The 24,717-nt window shown below is 36.9% G+C and overlaps 4 protein-coding genes and 2 long non-coding RNA genes across 7 annotated transcripts; 4 read left to right on the forward strand and 2 right to left on the reverse strand.

Moving 5' to 3' along the window:
• Positions 1–119: 119 nt before the first annotated feature.
• On the reverse strand, positions 120–4,680 carry LOC114523328 (electron transfer flavoprotein-ubiquinone oxidoreductase, mitochondrial-like). The gene is made up of 14 exons (XM_028544215.1): positions 4,584–4,680; positions 4,405–4,506; positions 3,868–4,020; positions 3,582–3,658; positions 3,318–3,399; positions 3,085–3,203; positions 2,934–3,011; positions 2,453–2,599; positions 2,261–2,326; positions 2,077–2,148; positions 1,734–1,784; positions 1,492–1,584; positions 915–1,083; positions 120–705 (listed from the first exon to the last, which is right to left on the reverse strand). Exons 1-14 carry the CDS (start codon positions 4,606–4,608, stop codon positions 137–139), a joined length of 1,803 nt encoding a protein of 600 aa, XP_028400016.1. The 5' UTR covers positions 4,609–4,680; the 3' UTR covers positions 120–136.
• On the forward strand, positions 701–2,668 carry LOC114523340. The gene is made up of 4 exons (XR_003687009.1): positions 701–1,185; positions 1,582–1,808; positions 2,049–2,115; positions 2,195–2,668. It is a non-coding gene; the product is annotated as an uncharacterized LOC114523340 (long non-coding RNA).
• A 636-nt stretch (positions 4,681–5,316) lies between the features above and the next one.
• LOC114523331 (transmembrane protein 184C-like) lies at positions 5,317–11,352 on the forward strand. The gene is made up of 9 exons (XM_028544219.1): positions 5,317–5,654; positions 6,909–6,945; positions 8,266–8,471; positions 8,707–8,781; positions 8,873–8,966; positions 9,544–9,656; positions 9,729–9,759; positions 10,155–10,223; positions 10,681–11,352. Exons 1-9 carry the CDS (start codon positions 5,401–5,403, stop codon positions 11,032–11,034), a joined length of 1,233 nt encoding a protein of 410 aa, XP_028400020.1. The 5' UTR covers positions 5,317–5,400; the 3' UTR covers positions 11,035–11,352.
• Positions 11,353–13,372: 2,020 nt separating this feature from the next.
• Positions 13,373–18,834, forward strand: LOC114523337 (ankyrin repeat domain-containing protein 49-like). 2 transcript variants are annotated; one of them, XM_028544229.1, is made up of 3 exons: positions 13,373–13,836; positions 14,168–14,420; positions 18,779–18,834. In XM_028544229.1, coding segments are annotated over exons 1-3 (648 nt in total). In that variant the 5' UTR covers positions 13,373–13,442; the 3' UTR covers positions 18,780–18,834. The 2 variants fall into 2 exon arrangements, with proteins under 2 accessions (XP_028400030.1, XP_028400029.1); XM_028544228.1 differs by lacking the exon at positions 18,779–18,834 and having other exon boundaries at positions 14,168–14,916.
• LOC114523330 (cytochrome P450 2C31-like) lies at positions 14,908–17,295 on the reverse strand. Its single transcript, XM_028544218.1, has 2 exons — positions 17,209–17,295; positions 14,908–16,487 (listed from the first exon to the last, which is right to left on the reverse strand). The coding sequence occupies exon 2, from the start codon at positions 16,468–16,470 to the stop codon at positions 14,986–14,988; it is 1,485 nt and encodes a 494-aa protein (XP_028400019.1). The 5' UTR covers positions 16,471–16,487; positions 17,209–17,295; the 3' UTR covers positions 14,908–14,985.
• A 126-nt stretch (positions 18,835–18,960) lies between the features above and the next one.
• LOC114523339 lies at positions 18,961–24,623 on the forward strand. The gene is made up of 4 exons (XR_003687008.1): positions 18,961–19,190; positions 23,968–24,054; positions 24,154–24,202; positions 24,336–24,623. It is a non-coding gene; the product is annotated as an uncharacterized LOC114523339 (long non-coding RNA).
• The last annotated feature ends 94 nt before the right edge of the window (positions 24,624–24,717 follow it).

Genomic DNA, 24,717 nt, shown 5'->3' on the forward strand with positions numbered 1-24,717 from the left:
CATAAACTACAGTGGACAATACACAAGGAAATATTTGGGAAAACAGAAAATTTTATAAGATATATTAATAAATTGCTGTTCTCGCTAAAGATATGAAAAATCTTCGCAAACTACCGAACCACTGAAGAAATGTTCTCTACATTCCATTATATGCAGGTCCCTCTCCACCCTCGGGTACAACCCAGTTAATATTCTGACTAGGATCTTTAATGTCACATGTTTTACAATGTATGCAGTTTTGAGCATTGATCTGCAACCTCATGCCATCCCCTTCTTCCTCCGGTACATATTCATACACACCAGCGGGGCAGAATCGTTGCTCTGGGCCATCAAAAATAGCCAGGTTACGGTCAACGGGCACGCTGTCGTCGCGTAAGGTGAGATGAGCTGGCTGATCGCCCTCGTGGTTCGTTCCTGTCAATGCTACCGATGATAACAGGTCGAATGTCAGTTTGTCATCAGGCTTGGGGTACTCAATGACATTGCAATCTTTCGCCGGCTTCAATGAGTTATGATCGGTATGTTTGTGTTTCAATGTCCATGGTTCTTTACCACGTAACAGATAGTTCACAACTCCTGTGTACAGAATGCCACCGTATATTCCAAGTGCGGTGCTAAACGAGGGCCGTACGTTGCGGATTGCATGCAACTCCTGGTATACCCAGCTATCGCGTAACGCCTCTTCGTAGTTCTTCAAGTACAATCCTGTGTAAATGAAAGTAGTGAATTTAGTTAGCGACCAACGTCGTTGGTCAAACGCGGGTAGTTGGTGCACTGGCTACATATAGTTACCTCCACTGGTCTCAAAGAAGAAATTAATGAATTGAGATGAATTGCGTGGATGTGGCCCACTATGCACTACTCACTGATGCGAAAATGAAGAGATTTGAACCGTAAGTAACATGCACTTGTACCTTCAGTATCACATTGATAATTATCATCTGTAAGCGCCTCAAAAGCACTCTCCGCAGCAATAATTCCACTTTTCATTGCATTGTGAGTACCTTTGACTTTAGGCACGTTCATAAAACCAGGACTACAACCAATCAAAGCCCCACCTGGGAATGCCAGTTCAGGGATACTCTACAATGAAGAAAACCACAACATGTATGTTGTATGCATGTCATATCGCATTACGGCTATGTGCAACAGCAGCCAGCATCAATTCCGTGCTTGGTCCTCGAGGTGACCGGCTAAGTTATTTTTATTCTGGGGCCAGTTGTATGAAAGCTGGTCAGCGCTAATCCACCGGATAGCGTTTTTACAACCGTTCTAAAAATGCTCGAAAAGCGATTAAAGGGGTTTCTTCCATTTAGGATAGAATAAGATTTATTAAAAGTTTAGCAATTTTTAAGCGATTGAGCCACTATCCGGTAGATAGCTCTATCCGGCTTTCATACCATCGGCCCCTGACGGGTGGTAAATAATGGTGGGGTGTAAAAGCATGTTACTTTCAATGATTTTTTACGCATCAGCGACATTTCTACAAACCTGCAGTCCACCTTCGTTCAAAGCACGTGCTCCGTAACCTATCCTTTTCCCGCCTTCGAAGGTCTTTTGAACATACGGGTGTGTTTTTAGGCGCTGAAATAGACAAAACACAGACTATGATGAATCTTCTTTCAACAAATGGTTCCGCCATTACGCCAAATTGGATTGTCTCCAATTTTACAGAAATTACCGAGTCAAAGTATTACTCGAAAGAAAACAAAATTGTAACATTTTTGGTAAACCTGAAATTCTTTAAATGGGCTAATGTATGGATTGGAGTAGTCCAAGCCGACCTAGAACAAAAGGAGTGAAACGGGGTAAGTTTTGCATTACTTAGCATGTTTTTAGATCTGACCCAGTAACACTACACGTGTGTATGTGAAATGTGATAAAAACTATTCAGTTTCAAAAATCTTTCTCAGCTAAATTTCACAAGTCCATTTCCACCATACATAGATCATAAATCACAAAATCATTTCTTTTATTTACTAGGGCTAATCAGTCCAAAGTCCAAACGTATGCAAACTGAGACGCTTAAATGATTATTTATGTATCAGCATACGAAAGTTTTCAAAGAGGCCTTACAACATATCCAATGGAGACGAGCGGTCCTTCATCCAAATGGTAAATAAACGAACCAGCGTATGTGTTTTTATCCTAAAAGTAAAATCGAAACATGTTGCTTTTCCTTTGCTATATTTAGTATCCACCCTACCAGAATTGTAATAAAAAACTGGTGGTCGAAAGAGGATGAACGTGGATGACATACCGCAGGCCAGCCACAAGTGTGCTCTACCAAACCTGGTTGGTGATTTGCGGGATCAATTTCCCAAAGCTAAAAACAAAGTAACTTGTAACAAAGTAACTATGAGGAAGCACGAGATACATTATGTACCATCACCATAATTTGAATTTCGCGGACAGCCTGTGTGAGAAGCAGTATGATACGGTAAAAATATACCTCTTTCAATCCAATTCCGTACGTCTGATGTTGGCAGTTTTTACGCAGATCAAATTTTGAGAACAATGTCTTAGCGAGATGGCCATGACAACCTTCGCCAAATAACGTCAATTTCGCATGAAACTCCATTCCACGCTCGAAATTGCCCTTAAATAGTAAAATTAGCTCATTAGGCATGAGTACATTAAGCTCAGCGAATTTAACAAGGCTGTAATTCTGTAAAGTCATTTTGGCTGTATTTACTAGGGAGTTGTAAGCTACAGTAAATAGAACATTTATAAGTGGACTCCTGCACAGTCATTCAGCATGTAGCCACTGTTCTTTGACCAACTGTAGGGTGACTAGTTTTAGGATATCTTTAGTGCCTTGGTACAAGGCATGTAACTAGGATTAATAGGATATAACCTACAGTATATTAAGGGAAACTGGGAAAGAGTTAAAAGTTGTCTGTTGTGATTGAGAAAATGTTACTCAACTACACCTTTGGGGCCCCATCTTTATGAATTCCAACATCATTTGTGGCAACACCTTTTACACTTCCATCTTCATGATACAAAACCTAGAGATTGTAGAATATCAGGCATAAATAACACACCACTGTTGCAAACCTTGTCATTGTAACTTGAACACACCTCACTTGCAGCAAAGCCTGGATAAACTTCAACACCTAATTCTTCAGCTTGTTCACCTAACCAGCTTACCAAATGCCCAAGGCGAACAACATAATTGCCATGATTGTTCATTGGCATTCCTACATTTAAAAAAAACTGGTCTACTACAGTCCATAAAAATCTCTAGAGTCTGCAACTAAATTCTACATAGAACAACTTCACTGAATCACTTACACTTTTTTACCACATTTTACCTGGTAGAATTGGCAATGGTATTCTGTTATTTTTTGTGAGAAATGAAAATTTGTCTTTGGTGACTTTAGTCTTTAATGGAGCCTAGGGGGAAATCAAATTCCATATACTATACGACAAGACATTAAATTAAACTAGTTGACACCGAACTAACTTAAAACACAGACACATACTACTGTTTACTAATTTTTCCTTCAATTCTAGTGGAAGTCATATTTTAACATGCATGACAGCAGAACAAATTGTTTTAAACATAACTAACTTACTCCTTTCTCTTCCCAATCAGGAATGAGTTCATTCAAAGCTCTTGGTTCTATACATGCCCCAGAAAGGGTGTGAGCACCTACAGAATAAACAAATGTGTGAGTGAGTGAGTGGAATATTAAGAGAATGTATATGATTTCAAAAAAACCACTCCCACACAAAATCAAGATTCTATTTACTTCATATTTACATACATACATAGGAAGGAAATTCTGACAATTTTTTGAACAGAGTAATCTATAGATATCTATAGTAAATGTCTATAGTAATAAAACATATTTTTAATACCAATTTCAGGTGCTTTCTCTAGCAGACAGACTCTAATTTCCTTGCCACTATCATTTGCCAATTGTTTTAACTTGATTGCTGCAGATAAACCTGCTGGCCCTCCACCAACAATCACAACATCTGTCTGATCCGCAAACCTTTCCATATCCACATCTTTAGAAAATCATAAAAAACTCTCCAATTAATATTATGTACATGGAAATTGAGTTATCGGTATATGCAATATCACAGTTATGGTAATGTGTACCATTGAAGGAATGTACATATGAAATGTGAGAACAGTTTGTCAATAGTGTCTATTTGGTATTTGCTTGTACTCTGCCTCATAGCCTAATTGTTGTAGATTAACATGCTATGTCTATATTGTTATGTAAGATAACAGTATGTACTATACTGTATTACATAATATGTCAGTTATGTCACTTACGTGGAAAATTACATCAGATACATCAAAATTATAATGCGACTCATGAACTGCACAGGCTTCGACTTGGCCTTTTCCAAAGACTAAGAAGAACATTAGATAATTAAATATACCTTTCCATCTGGGATCTGATTCTCGTGGAACAATAGTGTAATGAGTTGTAATTTTTGGATGACCTTTGACCGATGCACATTTCTTTCGATGCCAGCGACAAACTACGATACAAAATGACAAAAATTTCTCAAATATAACATTAAAAAATGAAGTCATATAGGACACGCTATCCACGCACCTTTTATAAAATTTCTTCTTAACATGGCAGAGTTCAAATTCGATGATTTTTTTCAATTTTTAAGCTGTTTTTCCATGAAGTACTGAAATCGACATCAATAACATGTACACCATATTTATAATCTCTATGAACAACACAACGAAATTTTTGCGTGCCCGCGATCTGTGATTTTCGGCGGATCATTAAGGTGGCTCCCTACAATTTGAATTTGTGAAATATGGAAAATTGTAAGTTTATACGTTTTAGGCAGAGGATTTCTTGCTAAATAGAAAAGGAACAGCATATAATATAGAACAATATAATTATTAACCAACATTCTAGCAGTCTGAAATTGTCCATGGTCGAATGTACCGGAATATGGGCATATGCATTTGGACTTATGATTCGTTCTCTGACATGCATGGGCCAGCATGGCATGTAAAATTTCTTCCTGCAATATAGGTCCCATGCAGAGTATTGGAATACATACGTTGGGACTTATAGACCTCTGCAATTTTTGCAGTCGATTTGTTGTTGTCATTTAGTGCACAAAATTGAGGTTTTATTTTTGTATCAATTCTACAACAACTTAGAAGGTTTTAAGCTTTTAGGATTCACGTGCTGGCGCGTGTACGTCGGAAAACTTTAAATGATTCACCTAGCTCACCTAGCGCCAATGCGAATTTTCCATATTTCCAAAATTGCAGGGAGCCACCTTAAGTGATCTCTGATTCACTGATCTATTCCAATTAAATATGGCGGTCTTGAGATAAAAATAAATAAATTTTTAACCAGCTTTTAAAGTTGTTTGGCAAGATTGTCAGATTGGGAAGATGATATGGCGTTACCCCCTTGCTGTAGTAACTGGCGAGTTTGGCTGAAGCCACTGGCCGTCGTTGTTTACATTTTATTGTTGTGTATTTCAGTTCCGCTATGTATTTGGGAGCTGCACAACAGAAGAGCACAAACTCATACACAAGCTTGGTTTATTGGCGCTATATTTGTGTTCTTCACAATCGGGTTTGCATTCGCCGGTATAATACAACATCTGCTCAACTACACAAAACCTCATCTGCAAAGATATATTCTTAGGTAATGTGAAAACAACTACATTTATGTTGTCGAATGTTAAAAGTTGACTGTGTTTTTTTGTATAAAAATACAATATAAAAATATAATACTGTAATCTCGATTTTAGAGCTAGACTAGATCAAAGATCATGCTTATCAAGCCCTTGTGATGTGAATTGCTCTGTCAATACGTATTCAAGTTTTGTTTTTATTATTACGTATTTAATTTTGAAAGTGATATTAAAACATAAATACAGTCTGTACAAAACCCTCTCCGCCCAGCCCGTGATCTATATAAAACGTTTCCTTGAATAATTTTAAGTACATCAACTTGCTTCGATATATCTCAAACGTTTTTGGAATGAATAAATGGTTAGATTCCGTCTGGTTCAACACTTTTGCTGAGCAGTTTCGAATTTTATTGACGCACTTTATATAAAATATACATCCGAGGATTATTATGACACTCCTGAAACGCTTATACTGACTGGCAAGGTCAATTTATATTATGAGCATGGGTACAGGTCAAAAACGTTTTTGCGTGTCATGGAAATTGGCCTACAATATATATCTTGGCAGTGGCTGAAAAATCTGTGAAATTATTTTGTTACTAATTATTATGAGTGTAAATTTGATGTTCAGATTAACTCCCCATAAATTATTGACTAAAGGTTGCAGATGTGCACTCCCTACTTTTAGTCGTAAGCAGTGCAGGATATGAGATCCAAAGGCCAATACAAAAAAGCCCTAAAAGGCTTATTTGCACCCATCTGTGCAATTTTTTTTCTTGTATGAATTTTCCAAGTAGATATCTGATGATGTATATTTTGGGTCAATTTATACTTCCTTATCTAAAAACCTCTCACATTACTAATGTTTACCTTGCCATCCCCCAAAATAAAAGCTTTTCAGGTATGTAATAACATTTTTAATGATTTACAGAGGGGTTACTGGAAGGGTGGAAGTTCAAGTATTGAAATTTTGGAAATTATGTAAGGGGATCCTCCTCCCTCTGTTTGAAAGTCCCTCTGTTTGAAATTGGTGCGCACCTCCCTTAAGATCGCACAAAATAGCTTAATATATGCCACACCTAAATCTTTGAGTTTTAATGCTCAGTACTTTTAGTATCCCACTGAATTTGTCAATTTGTAGTTTTGTACTTACTATCTTGGCCGTACAAGGTTCATTACTTTTTAAGTAATTTGTAATGTGCTAATTGATAAGATTTTCTTACAAATATGCTTTTAACATTCTAATTCTTTGTTGATTTCATTAGAATCCTTTGGATGGTACCAATATATTCTATTTCCAGTGTAAGTATTTGATTTTCATTTCAGATGAATTTCAACGGCCCAAACCAATAAAAATAAACTAGCAACATCAGTTAAGGTTAAGTTAGCATGATTATTGTTTATATTATAGTACGTTGTTTGTATAATAAATGGAGGAAATGAGTTTCTCTGCTAGAATTTTTTCTGGGGGATGCACATCACACCCTAAATATTTATATTTAATACCTCTAAATTTCTACTAAATTTTGAAACATCTAAATTTTGAAGATGTGACTTTTGTGGGCATGGAGTGTGATTTTTTGGTTTTCTGTTTGCTGATAGTCATGTGAGGCAAACATGTTGTTCTGAATAAATGTTTTGATAGTGTTGATTTGGGGGAGGGTGGATTTGCAATTTAGTAGTACCAATACTAGTACATGTATATGCATGGAAACTCCACTAACCGTCTCAATGCCATAGGCATATTACCTATAGAAAAGAATACATATATAGAGATCGACAGAAACATTCTCAAAGATATGAAAAATAAAGTTCAGATTAAAATCTGACACAGCAAGATATAATATAAATCTTCTAGTATTAACTCCTATAGGGAGTTACCACATTTTTCATGACAACCTAGCGTTTCTGCTGGAAGATGCATTGTTACAATTTACTGTATTACAGAAATCTCCCAAAAAGGACTCATTCACAAATACAACAATGTTTTGCCTACAATCAATATGATTTAACTCACAAGTTTATTTGCATCTGTATGTTAATTAGGTTACAATATGTTTATTATATATCATTCTACATCATGAGCAATATCTATTCACATACAGCTAACAGTGTGATAAAATAAATTTTCAACGGGTTGACTCCCGCCACAAAATTAGTTACATCTGTTGGCATGCTGAAATTACATTGTCTGAACGTCATTGGACAGATTCGTGTTTGTTTTTACATTTATAGCAGCCGTAATTGTTAAGATCGATTATGTTCACAAAACCACAAAAAGTACCAGATGTTAGTTTTGTTATTTGGAATTGATACGCACTTACGAGTGGCTGCATGAACACTCGAGGGAAATCTCAATTTGTTCGGCCCAATGGCATTGTTCAAGACTTAATTGCTCTGGTCCAATAATACTTTTCTAGTCCAGTGCTCAGTTATGCTCTCCTAGTTTAAAGTGTGACAAATAGACTTTTTTATTGCAGCCGGAATCTTGTATTATGCATGAACCTTTTAGTGCAAAAAATTAAGTTTGCAAAATATAAATATTAAAAAAGTGTTACATTACTAAATTTCTTTTTTATACATTCCGGAGTTCTCTTCATATTTTTTCATATTTTTATTTAGTGGTTAGCCCTCAGATTTCCTTCAGGAGCTATTTACTTGGACAGTATTCGTGAATGTTACGAGGCGTTCGTTATTTTGTCATTTCTGGCATATTTGCTCAGTTATCTCTATGCTGAGTACGCGGACTTTGACCGTGTTATGGAAGCAAAGCCACAAGTTCATCATCTGTTTCCCGTTTGTTGCCTGCCCGATTGGCAAATGGGAAAGTAGGTTACAAATGTTTTTTTATTAAGAGGAGAGTCGCGTGTGTAGCTTAGAAAGTGACCGAATTGACCTATTCATTAGAATCTAGTGTCTTTCGGGATTACTGTACTTCTTATATGACTCCCAAAAATTCATACAAACCTGGTTTTGACAGACCAGATTAGACAGACTCCCCGGACGCCGTTGGTTTCTCTTATAAAATATTTTATTATATGTTCGATATATTTTCCTTCATAGAGAGTTTATCGAGAATTGTAAGCATGGTGTAATCTCGTATACTGTAGTTAGACTCCTCTCAACATTTGTTGCCTTGTAAGTACACCCTTGAAAGAATTTACCTGAATTTAAACGTCTTTTCGTTGTGCGTTGTTGCTCTAATTGCTCTATAATTTACGTTTCCCAGCGTTACTGAACTATCAGGTCATTACAATGAGGGAAATTTTGACTTTAAGTCTGCTTGGTCATATATAGTTGTTATAACAAATTTCTCACAAATGGTATGTTGAACGTTTCATAGATATAACACCGTAGTCAGAAAAAACAGTAATCCATTCTTTCTAGGCCAGCAAGGGTATACTGTAGTATACGTAGTCTTAAAGATCAGATGTAGCTAACAATTTCATATAAATAATCGTATATACACTTCTCGATTAGAGTCGTTCAAAAGAATCCCGACAACCCCCCTTTCCCACTTTCTCCACTTTAAGAATTTTCGTCATTGTACAGTATAGTGGTAATTTGACAACTTTCCTATTGGAGGATGTCTAGGCTGTACAAAGAGATTAGTGTAGTTTCATTCTTCAGGAACACATTTTTACATGTTTTTTATTGCCTTACTGTTAAGGCCTATTTACACTATACGATTAGTTGTATGCGATTATCATTCTGACAAATGAAAACAAGGCGTATGCGATTATCATTCTGACAAATGAAAACGAGTGCTGACGCCACAATCTTGTTTATATCGTAAAATGCCGATTTTAATGCCTAAATGGACCCTTAGAACCACTAATCACAAAGCCATTTCCCTATCGTATTCTCTGCAATTTATGTCCTGTTTTATTTTTTCTATAGTGGGCCCTTTATTGTCTAGTATTATTTTACAAAGCGACTCACAAAGAACTTCAACCAATAAAACCATTTGGAAAGTTCTTGTGTATAAAAATGGTTGTGTTTGCCACTTTTTGGTATGTCAAAATATTGTCTTTTTCCTTTCCGTCATTTTTGGTTTGTAATTGATGCGCTTTTTTTAATTACAGGCAGGCGGCCCTTATTGGAATCTTAGTTAAGGTGGGTATGCTAAATTCGGATAAATAAACACCGGATTTGTGTCCTGCATGAGATCATTTTTTTGTCTCTGGAACGTTTTTCAATCCAATACGGTCTGCACGGTAGACATGCGTGGTATAAACAACTTTTTAATATTTCTGCGACACGAGACATGATTCAGCGATGATGACCTCTATATATAAATATCAGCGCTAACATAGCGAGACGCAAAATGAAATTGGCATCTTTACTACATTCCTCCCGGCAATTCCATCGCTATGATTACATATCATTACCCCCGCCCCTCACTTTATAGTCTTCATTACTCAGTGAAAGTGTAAATAAAGATACTTGCATGTATAAAATAAGGAGAGAATAATGATGAGCCATTTACATGGAATTTTCTTCGTATATAGGCTGGTGTAATTTCTGGAGAAAAAACTTGGGAATTTAAAGATGTTGAAGATGTTTCAACAGGCATTCAGGTAATGGCATCTCATTCACAACTCGTTTAGTAGGGCTTGCTCCTGAGGGTGAAAATAAGTCAAATGTGTGACTACCAAGCTCTTTCTTCAGCTATATTGCAATTTAATAAACTTCTAACCATTTTTCTATTTAAGTGCATAAAGTGCGAACGGTAGTTACCTGTTTGTCGAATTCAACAGCATAATCTATCCCTAGTTCTATAAAACAGCAAGCCTTGCAATGTACAGTTATTTAGGGGCAAACGAATATGTAGAATTCAACTGAGATCGTAGCACTGGGATACATGCTGTATGCATGTTGTATGCATGTCAGCTACTTCAGACCGGTCATAAAGTTCCCAGGCTCTGTAGCAATCGCTTGAAAAATCTTTTGCCACCCAGTATGGCGGACTACTTTTATTGTTATACGGCATATCGCAAGAGCGATAAGTTTGGTGGTTGTTTTTTGTTGTTGCAGAATTTTTGCATCTGTGTGGAAATGTTCATTGCTGCCGTCGCTCATTATTACGTGTTCTCTCACACACCATTCGTGGATCCAAACGCACCATCATACCCATGCTGGGCTTCGTTTCGTTCGATGTTTGACATGTCTGATGTCAGACAAGACATGACCAACCATGTTCGTGTTGTTGGGAGAAGCGTTAAAGACACCGTATTGCGTACTATGCCGCGTAAAACACAGAACCAGAATGAAAGGATTCGTTTACTAGACAATCCTTCAAATGCACAGCCGACAATTAACGAAGTTAACGAGCAAGCTGAAGTTAATCTTAGCCAAGATATTAACGAAGCAACCGTAGAAACGAACTAATCAGTGTAGAATATTTAGATCATTATTTATTTCCCCGACCAAATTACCGACCATTTATAAGTATTCCAAAGGATGTGTTAGCACTGATACCTATAAAGGCTTTGCATGAAATTTTAAAATTAGAAAACGACCGTTTTATTTGTTACGCAAGTCGTCAAAACGAGATGAAAACCCTTGTTAATTTTTGGGCTATAGAGGTTGAATCTATTGAAATCGTCGACGTCCGTAATTTTATTTACAATCTACGTGGTAACCACAATTTGTCAAAAAGTTTATTAAACCATAGTAGCTAATTATTAAACCGTTTAGAACAGCCATTATTACGAGTAGGTGTTCGATAGATAAGATATTCCCTATTAATCATCTGCATGCTATGGGTCATCAGAAGTTACTTTATACTAATGGTCGCGCAATCGTATACTCGTGCCCTAACAGAGGTTTTACTCCAGTGAATAGATAGATCGCTTGACCTTCGTCGTTAAACAACAGCTGTGGTCTTTCGCATCGCAGGAACACTGCTTCAGATCCGTCTTCGTATTGTACAAAATAGATATAAGGGTCTATCGGCGAAACAGTCCAGTGAATGCCATCAGGCGAATATGCGTACTTGGAGTTAAATACACCTGTAGGACACATGCCATGCAACAAGATATGGAAACCGCGCGACGTCCGCCAGAGGAATGGGTCCTCGTATTGTTGATGACTGAGACAGAAACTAGGTTGGGGAAAAATAGGTTCAAGCGTTTTGATTGTATACGGGCCTTTCCAGTGAGACGCATATGCGATACCTATGGCCTCGATTCGATCGTGGCAATACCCTGCGGTAAATGCCAATAAAACACTGTTATTTCTGAAGATAACTGGAGAAGGATTTGTCCAAGCACAATCAAGTACGGCGGACTCGTGCGGGTTTGTGAAAGTCACAGGGATTATACTCCACGGTCCGTAAACGCTGCTGGAGTATGCAATGTGAATGTCACTTGATCCAGCACCTGAGTTTCTCTTGTATTTTGTAAAAAGTTTCCTCGTGTTAGCTTTCTCTCTCATGCTACAATTAACTGGCTCGTCTATGCTTAAGCCATTTCCTATCATATAAAGCAGAAATGTTGCATCACTTGTGGTACGTATTGTTGGGTTATGAGCAAACACGGGCACCGCGGTCTCTGCGTAAACAAAAGGACCTCCTGGAAATTTGGACTCTGCGCGTATTATTTCGCTGTTTGTACCATAATATTCCAAAGAACAGTTATTGACCATTTGAGACACGAACAAGTGCCATTTACCATCAACGTGAATAGGTAGTCCACCCCAAGATGCACCAGCAGTGTGATTGTGATAACCAGCATTTTTATTCATCGGAAGAATGTCCATTTTATTGCACTCTTCCCCAGTCCATGCATAGTCACATGCGCATACTCCCTTCACACAGTCCCCGTTCAAAGAGCAATCTAGTGAGTTATTACACACAGCTTCAGATTGCGAAAGAACAACGAGCAAAAGAAAGCCACCCAACTGTTTAAAACTCATTGCTGTTCAAGACTTCAGTAGGCGGAAGTGAATTGTTTAATTAATTGCATTTTTATTTCGCTGACCCTGTGATATTTTACACCTGCTAAGACTATGTAAATAAAATTCCTGTGAGCAGGAATGAGCTACCAATTGGCACGCGAGAAAAACTTGTCTGCAAGGTGAATCTCTCGCATGTTCTAAACGTGTGCTTGTCGTGTTCGGCCTGCTATACAGTCTTTACAGACCTTGAGGCTGGAAACAGAGCGAAACATCCGAAACTGAAAGATTTATTTGAAATGTACTTCCTGCAAATTGACGCATTGAGCCCACTGCTCAGCTGTTTATTTGTAAGCCACAGATTGACACTTGTCCATGAGTATTGCATAGTGATTTAACTCATTTTTTTGTGAAGTATGAGTGCCAGGTATTTTCTACTTGGCAGATAGCACTATAGAAAAAGTGCCGTTTTTTGGTGTGATCAGTTTCGGATGTTTCGCCCTGCATTTTGGTTTGGGCTGCGTTACCATGTTGACCGCTATGGTCAACTTTGACAACTTACCATAAAACAGTTGAGTTTACTTGTCCTAAACATTGCCACGGAAAAAGAAGACCCTACAAAAATAAGCGTGTAAAGCAAATTAAGTCAGTTTTGAGTTAAAGCAGTTAAAAGTGGCGATAAAAGTGAGCGAAAAACGCTTATAAAGCTCCAAATTAATCTAATCCCAGACTGACCATAGCAGTTTTTTACCCTTGAAGTCATCGTCTGAAACATTTGCCGCGAAAAATTTAAACAAAAAAAATTGGCGGGAAATAATTCGCGGAAAATTTGGCTCCAAGATGGCGGTCAAAATAAATGAAATATAGTCTCATTTTTGTTGAACCTGCAACAAACGCCTGTCATGGCAAGCGCAGGTAACATCAATGCCTTATATAATGATCAGATCAATGATCCAGCTTGCTTTCTTCCTGAAGGGAGTGAATCTTTATATCAATATATACGGGAGGATTTAGAAAACGACACAAACTCAGACACTGAGGAATTGACTGAAGATCAATGCACTTCAAAAGTGTTCTTGAAAGCAGCAGAAAAAGGCAGAGTTGATTCTGTTTTAAAGATGTTAGAAAAAAACGAAAGTTTGATTAACTGTAAAGATTTTGATGGGTATTCTGCACTGCATAGAGCGTCATATAATGGACATGTTGATATGGTAAAAGTTTTGTTAAACCATGGTGCAGATATTTGTAGTTTGACTGAAAATATGTGGCAACCATTACACTGTGCTTGTCGTTGGGGTAAGTGAATTTAGGGAGCACTATTGGTATGAGATTTGTTCCATATTTTCAATGACTCTCCCTTTTTCCCCACCCAGACAGGGACTTTGTGCTCGAGCTAGTCTCAGCTAGATCTGAATATAGCAGTGGACTGTATCCTGGAACAGTCTGAAAAATGAGAGTATTACATACAAACTGAATAGGCAGGTCTTACATGCAGATTCTTTACCTTCTCATACATTTAGCACAAAACATTTCAGCATTTGAGATATTGACTGAATTTTGATAAGATTTTCTATTTTTGTTTCCAAATTCAGAAACAGACTGATAAAAAAATTTGGAAATTGTTTAGATCAAACTGAAGTTGCATCTGTCCTTTTACAAAATCATGCAGATATTAATGCTCAAACATCAGGAGGTCAAACACCACTACACCTTGCTGCAACATACACAAGAGATAACTCGCTATTGCAAGTCCTTTTAACGGACAAAAAGCTTGATCCTAAAATTGTTAACTGTCAGAATGAGACTGCTTTGGATCTTGCAAAGAGATCGGGAAAGGAGGCACTGTTTGAACTCGTTGAAGATAGCATCATTGTACAATGGTAGGGCTCAATTCTAGAAAATTAATAATAGATGGAAAAAAATAGATTGCAAACATACTGTATTACTCAGATGCAAATCCATAGTGGCCTATTGGGGACCTATTTGAAATATCCATGTTTCAAGTTCACAAAACCTCACTGCAAATTTGGATATTTTGCAGCTTAATTGAAATGGTGCAAATTTAATAAATACAGACATATGACCTGTTCTTGCTTGGCAGAGTCAGTGGTATACATGATAATACCAACTTCCACTGCATTTTTCCCAGCAAGTTCCTGTGTTTGTATTGTATACTATGTGCTTCATCAAAACGCTATATAGACTGTACACTTGCATTTTTGCACAGCCAATCAAATGTCATGAGACATTTGCATTCTGCATTTGACATCATTTATGAGATTGGTGGTTGCCTATAATAATCTTGGGTAATAATTCTGAATATCCACTTGACTCCCCTCAACATAGTCACCAAACTCACTATAATTATTTTGCAAGAATTCAATTTTAATTTCTCATGTAAGCATACATATTTGAAAAATTCCTCTTATACTTATATGTAACTAATTAACACCGTTTCTTTGCAACAACTTCAAAGTCATTTGGGGATGTAATTATTTGCAACCCTGGAGGCTCGCTGCTTGGTTTCTCTACACCGTAGGGTAGCTCGAACTTGAAATGGTGTAACATTGCAGCTGTAAATGTAAACATCATGATCTTCGCAAATCTCATGCCGGCACATTTTCTGCGGCCAAGACTGAATGGCATAAAAGCATGAAATGAGGTCCAACCAACAAAATTACCATCACCATTGAGAAATCGTTCTGGAATAAATTCGTCAGGCTGAGGCCATTCACGCTTGTCCAGATGAATTTCACTTAAATTAAACACCACCAACGTTCCCTTGGGAATTCGGTAACCGCCAAGTGTTACATCACGGATAGCATTTGCACGTGCTGCTGGGATCGGGGTCGACCTTCGAAGAACTTCGCATAAAGTCGCCTGGAGATAATGCATGTCCTTAGCATCCTCCCAGCACGGCAAGCGCTCATTACCCACCACTTGATCAAGTTCGGCATGGAGTTTTGCCTGAATGTCTGGATATAAGACCATGTACAAAATGAACCATGCAATAGTTGCAGATGTTGTATCCGAACCACCCAAAGCAACGTCCAACATTAAACCGGGGATATCATTTATAGATCCAATATCCTTGGCATTCTCCTTCGCGATCTCTTTTTCATACGCACTAATAAAACTATCCGTCATGTCACGTATAACACCTGGGACGTATGACTCCATGTGGGTTTTAAACTCCGGAGGAAATATCATGTCCTTAATCCTTTGAGCTCGTTTTATGTTTCGATTAAACTCTGTGGGAAGGTAAGACTGAAATGGCAATAGTTCGTACAGGGCACTTTGCCAGCTTTGTTTTACAAGTATATCACGAAACTCGAATAAGGATGTAATAGTTGGATCATCAAAGGATACTTTTTTGGACGTGATCCATTCCCAAAGCTGAATGAGAATTGCGGATGCTGCAAGGTCCTTTGCTGAGAACGGTTGGCCGTTCAGTGATTCAATTCTTTCAAGAGCAGATCTTACAGCAAACCCTACTTTCTCTTCTGCTTTCTCAATTCCTGTTCCGAACACATGCATAGCTGACATGAATACTTTCCTACGAAACAAATATACTGTACCATAGTCAGCATACACTAAGTCATTTGAACCCACAATGATATTTATTGGATAAAAGTATTCACTCAAAATGCCTAATATGTCGTCTTTTCTTGTAAGCCTAGCTTCTTGCATGAGAGTGGCGTTGTTCAAAAAAACAGTATTTCCTGTGACAAATGTTAATGTAAAAATATCCCCATACTTCTGCCTCAGTATTCTCATTGGATTGACTGGGTTTGTTAGTAAGACTGGTAGGTTCCCAATCCATGGAAATGGGAATGGTCCAGGTGGGAGTGTTCTTCTTTCCAGATAGGTGGTTATACAGAACCAAACAAGCCAAACTAGGAGTAGTGATATTACTACTTCTGCAAACATAGTTATTTGAATACTTTCTATATAAGAAAAAAAACAACTGAACAAAATTGATCTTCTAAGAACAGTGGTTTGTCTGATTGTTCCCCAGCTAAGAAATTATTGATAAAATATACAGATATCCATGGCCATTCAAATGCCTAGAAACAGCTAGGAATCGTCGGAATAATGATTTACTCATATAGGTACATAAGGTTCTGCTTTTAAAATTGGAAAGAATTCCATCACCAGACAAAACAATAATAATAATAAGTAAACTATGGCCTCAGGTAGGATAGAATGGTTCTCATGACTTTGAAATCAGAGCAATGACTGTTGTAACACAACTTGAGTAACACAAAAAAAATTATATATTTGATTGAATTTGCATACAAGATGTGGTATATTTATTATTTTGTAGCATATAAAGGTGGATCCAGGCTATCATTGCTTGAGTGGGGTGTTTGTATAAAAATGAAGCCTGTGTGGGAATTTTAAGTATATATTACCATATTGATTGGTCTATTATCAACAACAGTAAAAAGTAAATCTTAGAATATATTAAATTGTACCATAAAATCCAGGGAAAACCTCCACAAAGCGCAAAGGCACAACGCAAAATCCTGATTGAGGTATATACTGATTGAGGCTTCTTTTATGTGTAATATATTTGCAATGATTGCACACGAACCGTACGTTAAAATAAAGGGATGTGCTATTTTGTATGTCACGTTCTTAAATAAAACTATAACATGATCTTACCTTGAATTCGCCTGTAAATGTTGTCAGACTACATGAACTACGTGTTTCAATTTTAATCAGAGTTTTATTAATTCGTGTTTGTAATTTGTAAATCTTAATGACTACATGAGCACAGACATGAGTCAATCCCCCCCTGGCGAACACAGAGGATTCTACTTTTCGGCAATTTTATTTACGTTTGATGATATTTTAGGTGTTTTAAATTTTATATTATCTAGCTATTCGACAAAAACTCGTATGATTGATGATTTGATATTATACACTGTGTTTACACTGAAGAAAATTCTTGAAGAGGCGTAGCTAGGGCAGGGGTTAGAGTGTCGCCCCCCCTGGTGAAATTTTGGGCCCCTCCTGAGAAAATGAAGTGAATCCTTTTTATGCTGTCAATGCCACAAAACGTTTGTATGTTAACTTGCCCATCATTAATGTCACAAAATCCTGCCCAGAATGTCTCGAGTCGCAATGGCGGCCTGGCCCCACCTAGGTTTTTGCTGGCCTCCCTCCCTAAAATCCTAGCTACGCCTCTGGGAAGCCGAAGAAGATGAAAACAGGCCCATGTTCAGTCTCGTAACCAGAAGCTCCACGTTTCGTCAGGCTTAAAATTTGGGCTTGGTTTGTCATTAAAAAAAACTGCGCTTTCTGCCCGCATTTCGCAAATCTCTATCAGCTTTCGCAAATCTTGATCCAGATAAATAAGAAAATTGGGTAAACAATTTGCAAGAAGTAAATAAAACGAGAGGATATTTGACCCCTGTAGCACGCTTGCTGTGACATTTTCACTCCAGATCTTCATGTGTAATTTGACTAATTTCACAGATGTCTTCAGTGCTCGTGATTAAGATATATTGAAGAAACAAATTTGGAATAAAATCTCTATATGTACGGTGCGGAATAACTTGAGTTAAAAATCGCCAGTGTGATCAGGCGCCACGGTCTGGTGAGCATCTTACGTAAATTCGTCCGTTGCTATTATTGGCCCATTCAAGCGTGAGAATATTAAAGTACCTGCTTATGTAAGAAGGTACGAAATTCCACATTTTGCACGCATCTCGTTTCATAAATTTGTTGTTCTAATATGTTTACTCAGTATTAGTGTTAGCAATGTTGATCTGGTATATATACAACACATATTATAACAAATCGTTTTGCTCTTCAATCCCCGTTAAAACATCGCCATACTATTCCATCACAAACTTACCAAACTATCATAAAAATATTGTGACCGATGCTGTAATAAAAATTAGGATTTTTTAATTTCTAGTCGCATGGGTACCATTACCAAGCAGTTAGCAGAAATATCGACTCCTATTTTCTTATCACACGATAAAAATTGCCTCCAACTCCTCCAAGGAATCCCGCAAGTAATAGCCACCTTAAACAAAGACGACTTCCTTGTTAACAACACTGAAATGTAGCTAAACTATAGCTAAATTGGTAAAGAAACGTTTTTAACAAATCTCGAGACAACGAATTCCGTGCATTGTCCTGTAAATATTTCGTTTTTTTGACGTAGTGATAATTTATTATTGTTCAACAGGACATTCATCTATTATCCACTCTGCCATTTTAGATTTTTTGTAAAAGAATTGCGTGATATTGCAACTGCATCCTATGAGGTCGCTTTTATCGCCTTCTTTATAGTTTATATTGCAACGGGACTTTTACACGTGTCCGTGCCACGTGAGTTTGCCTGAATTATTACAAGTCATGGGTACAAACCACGTGCAAGACGAAAACAAGGAATTGTCAGGATGTATTGAAACAGCTGAATTCAGCTCTTGTCTAAATCCTTGTATCATTTACGCTGTAGCCGGCTAGCCGTTACTCGGTCTCGTATTTTACTTCTTGGATACCATTGGACTTGGAAGGTCTGCCGGTCTACTGGATACCATAGTGTCTACGGGTACGCAGAGTTTGAATCAGGTTGATGCCTACCGTATGGACTGTTCAGTGATATTGATTATGAAACTCCAAGACCAAGGGTATAGAAATATGATAAAGACAAATTACGTTTTTAATAATTTTTACATACTTACTGATTAAGTTTATTAGAACTGTACCTGAAGTAACGCACGAGTAGCTGATCACTATTTATTCCTCTGATATGCTCCGTTTACTTCTCACATTACGTGACAGTTGTGGTATATCTTATGCGGCTATGCAGGCTGTTACACCACCAAGTTAACAAAAAACAAATTGTGAATTATATAATGTGACCAAGCTTCTTTAAGCTATAGGTATGGCCCAAGGTTTTCGATTGCAAAAAAAATTATAGCTTTATCGGCATTCCTATTTATGTCTATATAGAATTATAGGAAGAATACTTAAGTTCGACAATTTTTTTCAAAGCTAAAAGACGGCCATTTAGATATTCAAAAGCAAAGCAAAAAACATCCAAAAATCAAAACACATCTTCCATTCCTGAAACCAGAATAAAAATGTTTGAAGAGTGTTGGGGTATTCCTTTAAGGCGCCATTATTAGCCCAAAATATACGACTATCCCTAATTTATATCACCCGATCAATGCATTACCCGGTTATTGGACTGGTAGTTTTCAAATGATTTTCGTAAGCACGAACTTGATTCGGGATTGTGCGATTTACTACCTTTGGCTTTACTAAATTTCCTCCCCATTACTAGTAACTTTTTCATTTTCCAAACTATTCACACAGTATTTTACGCCTGGCATCGTATTTTCCGCTTCTCTAAACTATTCTACGGAACCGCATTGTGATTATTAACCCTGGTCTTAGGAAAAGGGCAAAAGGCTAATGCGACCAATAGTCACCAAACAGACTACATTGGGCAAAGCAAACTAGATTACGGCTTGACAAATTCCAGATATAGAAAGTCTATATTACCGATTCATCCAAGAAAAAAAAACATTCCCGCTTTCTAATACGCACCGCAACAAATGTTATGAAATATGAATTACGATTAATAAATGCTGAAAATAGGCCGGAATGCACAAGAGCCCGTTCATAATTTTTTAAGATTGTACTGATAATTTCGAAACTATTTCGACTAAAACAAGGGGTGGCGTCAGGGAACTCTAGCCCCCCTGTCGGGGAAAATTTTACAATTCGTCGGGGAATGAACGGGAGATATAGTCGCCCTCTATTGTTTTTAGTTATCCCAAGTAAAACAGATAAACTTCTTCAAAATTTAACTTCACATTATAGTATTTTACATTGTACATGGTTTGTGTGCATAAAGATTTTAATAAAAAGTTCGTGATAAGACTCTAAAATATTAATTTCCAAAGATTTAGAGCAATCATTTTTTAAAAATTTTCTCGGCATAGGCTCCAAATCTAAGGCATGAGACTGTAGCAATAAACCGAGTGTGAGTCCTACAATTACACGTTAAACAACAACTAAAAGTTCAGCCTCCCAGCCCCCTTGTGTCGGGGAATTTCTGACGCCACCCCTGGACCAGCATGCAATTTTTCGCGTACAAGTGGCAATATATCAGAAAGCCTCTGGAATATCTCATCATTCAAATGTCATTGCCAGTGCATGCGCTTAAAGTGTTGCAAAAATAAAAACGATCTCCCTAAAAGATCATAAATATGCAGGGGCGTAGGTAACTAGGGGATCAAAAGTGCCTTTCGTGGGATAAAAAGTGTCCGTCTTCACTGGAGTTAGAAAATCAAAGGCGTAAGAGATTGCATTTCTGTACTCTGAATTTCTGAATAATTTCTGAATGAGGTCTTCTGGAGAACATGCACAAACTGCGCATGCACTGGCCAAACTGCACTGGCAACCTGCAGCTTTGACAATCAAACCACCCTTATGGCACATTTTTGCTACTTTTTTTATTATCCGAAGGTGCCCCTGGAGGCTTAAGTTTGTTTGCCCCCACATTTTTGGAGAACAAGCACAAACTGCACTGGCAACCTGCAGCTTTGACAATCAAACCACCCTCATGACACATTTTTGCTGCCTTTTTTATTATCAAAAGGTTCCCCTGGAGGCTTAAGTTTGTTTGTCCCCACATTTCTGGAGAACAAGCACAAACTGCACTGGCAACCTGCAGCTTTGACAATCAAACCACCCTTATGACACATTTTTGCTGCCTTTTTTATTATCAAAAGGTGCCCCTGGAGGCTTAAGTTTGTTTGTCCCAACATCTTGAAATGCTACCTTCTCCTCTGATAATGAGTTTCAGCTCAATGTATTTAATTAACCCCAAAATGCTCATCTGTATGAAGGTCGTTGGGTTAAACGATGGATAACTCAAAATTAAATAACATTCTTGCATCTCTCTTGTTTGAGTGAACCTGAATATTATGCACTGACTGATATGTAGTTGTAAACAGTATCGTTGTATTAAGGTTAAAAACATTTAGTTTGTTTGTTGAGTAAAACGATAGACCTACTTTCAAATTTGAACTTTGAATTTTGAGCTAAACGCGGGCTTGATAAAACAGGCCCCTGATCTGCACTGAATATAAAAACACAGAATAGCAATAAGGAATGTATTATTCACAAAGCATATTTCAAAACTAGAACTATAATCCATTCATTATCATACTATATGTGTTTTTAATTTTTAATCCATTTTGTTTTAAACTAAAAATTTTACCTGATATTGACTATTACCGAAAGCTCGTTTGTTATGTCTTTTGCTGGCAATCTTTTTTCAAGACAACAAAACACTTGAGCACGATAATCGTATATCCAATCTATCTCTATGTTGTCTCTGAATAGCTAGGCGTGCATGAGGTAACTTTCTGTCAATAAAGTGCAATTTGTGCATACCCGAGACTTTGTCTATCATTAAGCCTAGTGATTTTGTGGCCCGAACTTTCCTAATACAGATTCCTGGTTATTAAAGTTGATGGTATATGCATGGATCACTAATGATTTAACTAAGCCTTTTCTTTGAACCAATTATCATCAGGTTTTACCCCACTTTTAAACATTTTGATAAGTCAAATTGAATATTGTAAGCTCATAAACCCATCGCTGATCGCTCTTATTGCATCTTTGGTCCTTGATCTATCGATCACAGGATTTTGATTGAAAAACTTGAATATTATGGGATCCGAGGTGTAGCAAAAGAGGAATCAAGTAGTTAAATTCAATTCAATCTTCAGAAAAATGTTTACTGACAGGTGTACACAGGGTTCAATACTTGGACCACTACTTTTCATTTTATATGTAAATGATATTAAAAATTGCAGCAAAGTTGTTTCAATTCTTTTATTTGCGGATGATACAAGTGTACTTCATAGTCATTCCAACATTAAAACACTCCAAGAAACACTTTAAATCGAAATGAATAAAATTGCTGAATGGCTGAGTTTAAAGAAATTGTCTATCAATACAACAAAAACAAAATTAATTGTATTTAAATCTTCAAATAAAAAAAACACGAATTCTAAGTACCTCCATTAATGATCGAACTATTTTTCAAGTCAGAAGCACTGCATTTTTAGGTGTAGTCATTGATGAGTGTTTAACCTGGAAGGATCATATAGATATAATAACCAAACTGAAAAAATATGAAGTCATGCGGAATAATATCAAAACTGCGCAATTATACAAACCAAAATACCTTAAAATTAATCTACTATGCATTGGTCTATCCATATCTAATATATGGTAACTTGCTTTGGGGAAATACATACAAAAAACAAATTCAAAAACTTATAAATATTCAAAAGAAGATTGTACGTTTAATGATATTTAGCACTCACTTGGATCACACTGAAAACATATTTCAGCACCTGAATATATTGAACTTAAACAAACTTAATGATTATCTTACCAGTTTGTTTACGTTCAGGTATCATCACTTAAAGAACTTACTTTTTGCAAACTACTATACCTCAAATAGGGAAATTCATATATAAACATAACACGAGAAATTATGTGAAACTTCATAAGTCTTATCAAAGAACAAACTATGTTAAACACTCACTCGCTAGCAAGGAAGTTGATATCTGGAATAATCTTGACCCAAATTAAAAAAAATATTGTATCTACTATACTTTCAAAAAAAAATTGAAAAATTATTACACAAATATCTGGAAAATTTTTTTATCAATCAAAAATACTATCTTTACCATCTATAATCTATACATGTATATTAATAAATATTAGAATCATACTACTTACTCTCAATATTATACCAAAAAACTTTAGTCAAAAGCCTTTTGATGGTTTCTAGTAGGCCCCTAGCCCTAGGTATAAACATGTATTTATAATAAGTAAAATTCGTAATCAATAAATGGGCGAATAAAAAAAAATAAGGAAAATAATCACCATACAAAAAATTATATGCATTCACGACCCACGTTTCTGCACTCTTGTGAATGGCTTCATTGCCTTCATATATAAGATCACTGACACTTGGCAACGATCACCCCTGATGACTAGAGTGTCGGTCGTGAATGTAATCTTTTGTAGTGAATATTTGTAAATCAGAGTGGGTAAATGGATTTGGTTAAATCGTTATAATTGCTCAGTGTAAGTAAGGAATAGTAATGGGCCTAGAATTGAGCCTTGAAGTATCCCGTAGTCATACAGTACTACTAGACTATTTACACAACAGTGTTTATGGTATTAGTATTTGATATAGATACTACTTCAACCAGCGGAAGCTACCCCGCTTATTGCATAGATTTTTTTTGTTTAAAGCATTTTGTCCACATAGTCGAAGCGTTCACATCACGGCAACGTATGAGTCAGCAATCTAAATAAGGGGGGATGTAGTGTGATATTGACCGATTTCTATTTATTTTCATATAGCCTTATTAGGTCCCAGTGACATAAACAACATAGGTTGGTTGACATTTGACTAGAAGTCTCTAGATCTTTGGAAACAGCCTATTTTTGGTATGGCTTCCCCATAAATTCTAAAATAGTCCAGTATACTTGCTGCATATTTGGTGAATTTACTTAAATTTGATACTTTATTGTTTTTTCCACCAATAGCAAAACAGTTTGACCAAGTTACACGCGGACAATGCTTCCCTGTGATATAGTACGTTGATATTGCAAGAAAACAATTTGTCTTAATAGTTACAATGATGAATAAGTCAGCTAGTGAACATGCATGCATGCTACGATAGAAGGACTATACAATCATGCAATTTCTTTAATCAATTTAAATTTAGAAAACTGTTTGAAAAGTTCTATCGTCCACCTCGACAGTAGCTATGAACCAGGATATATTTGGCAAAGGAAACGATTGCAATATGGGCGAAGAACTGGAATACTTTGACAGTATTTTGAGGCAACATACTGACTGTAACGACGCCCAAAGTTCTCACCAGTCTCACCAGCAAGTGGATTCATCTCAATTAGGCATGGAGGCGTGTATTTCTGGTACAATCAATGGCATGGAGCAAATTCGCAAGCATAACGTGGATCCAAACTTGGATCCTCTATTAGAGAAATTGTGTAATAAAAATGTAAACTTAGTTCTTATTGCAACATCGCTTGACGAGAGCGAAGTTGTTAAAAAGCTTAAAAGCACGCTAGATCCAGAGAAATCCA

The sequence above is a fragment of the Dendronephthya gigantea genome, unplaced genomic scaffold (genome assembly GCF_004324835.1).
Source record: "Dendronephthya gigantea isolate DGI-Jeju-01 unplaced genomic scaffold, DenGig_1.0 000027F, whole genome shotgun sequence".
In the NCBI taxonomy this organism is placed as follows: Eukaryota; Metazoa; Cnidaria; class Anthozoa; order Malacalcyonacea; family Nephtheidae; genus Dendronephthya; species Dendronephthya gigantea.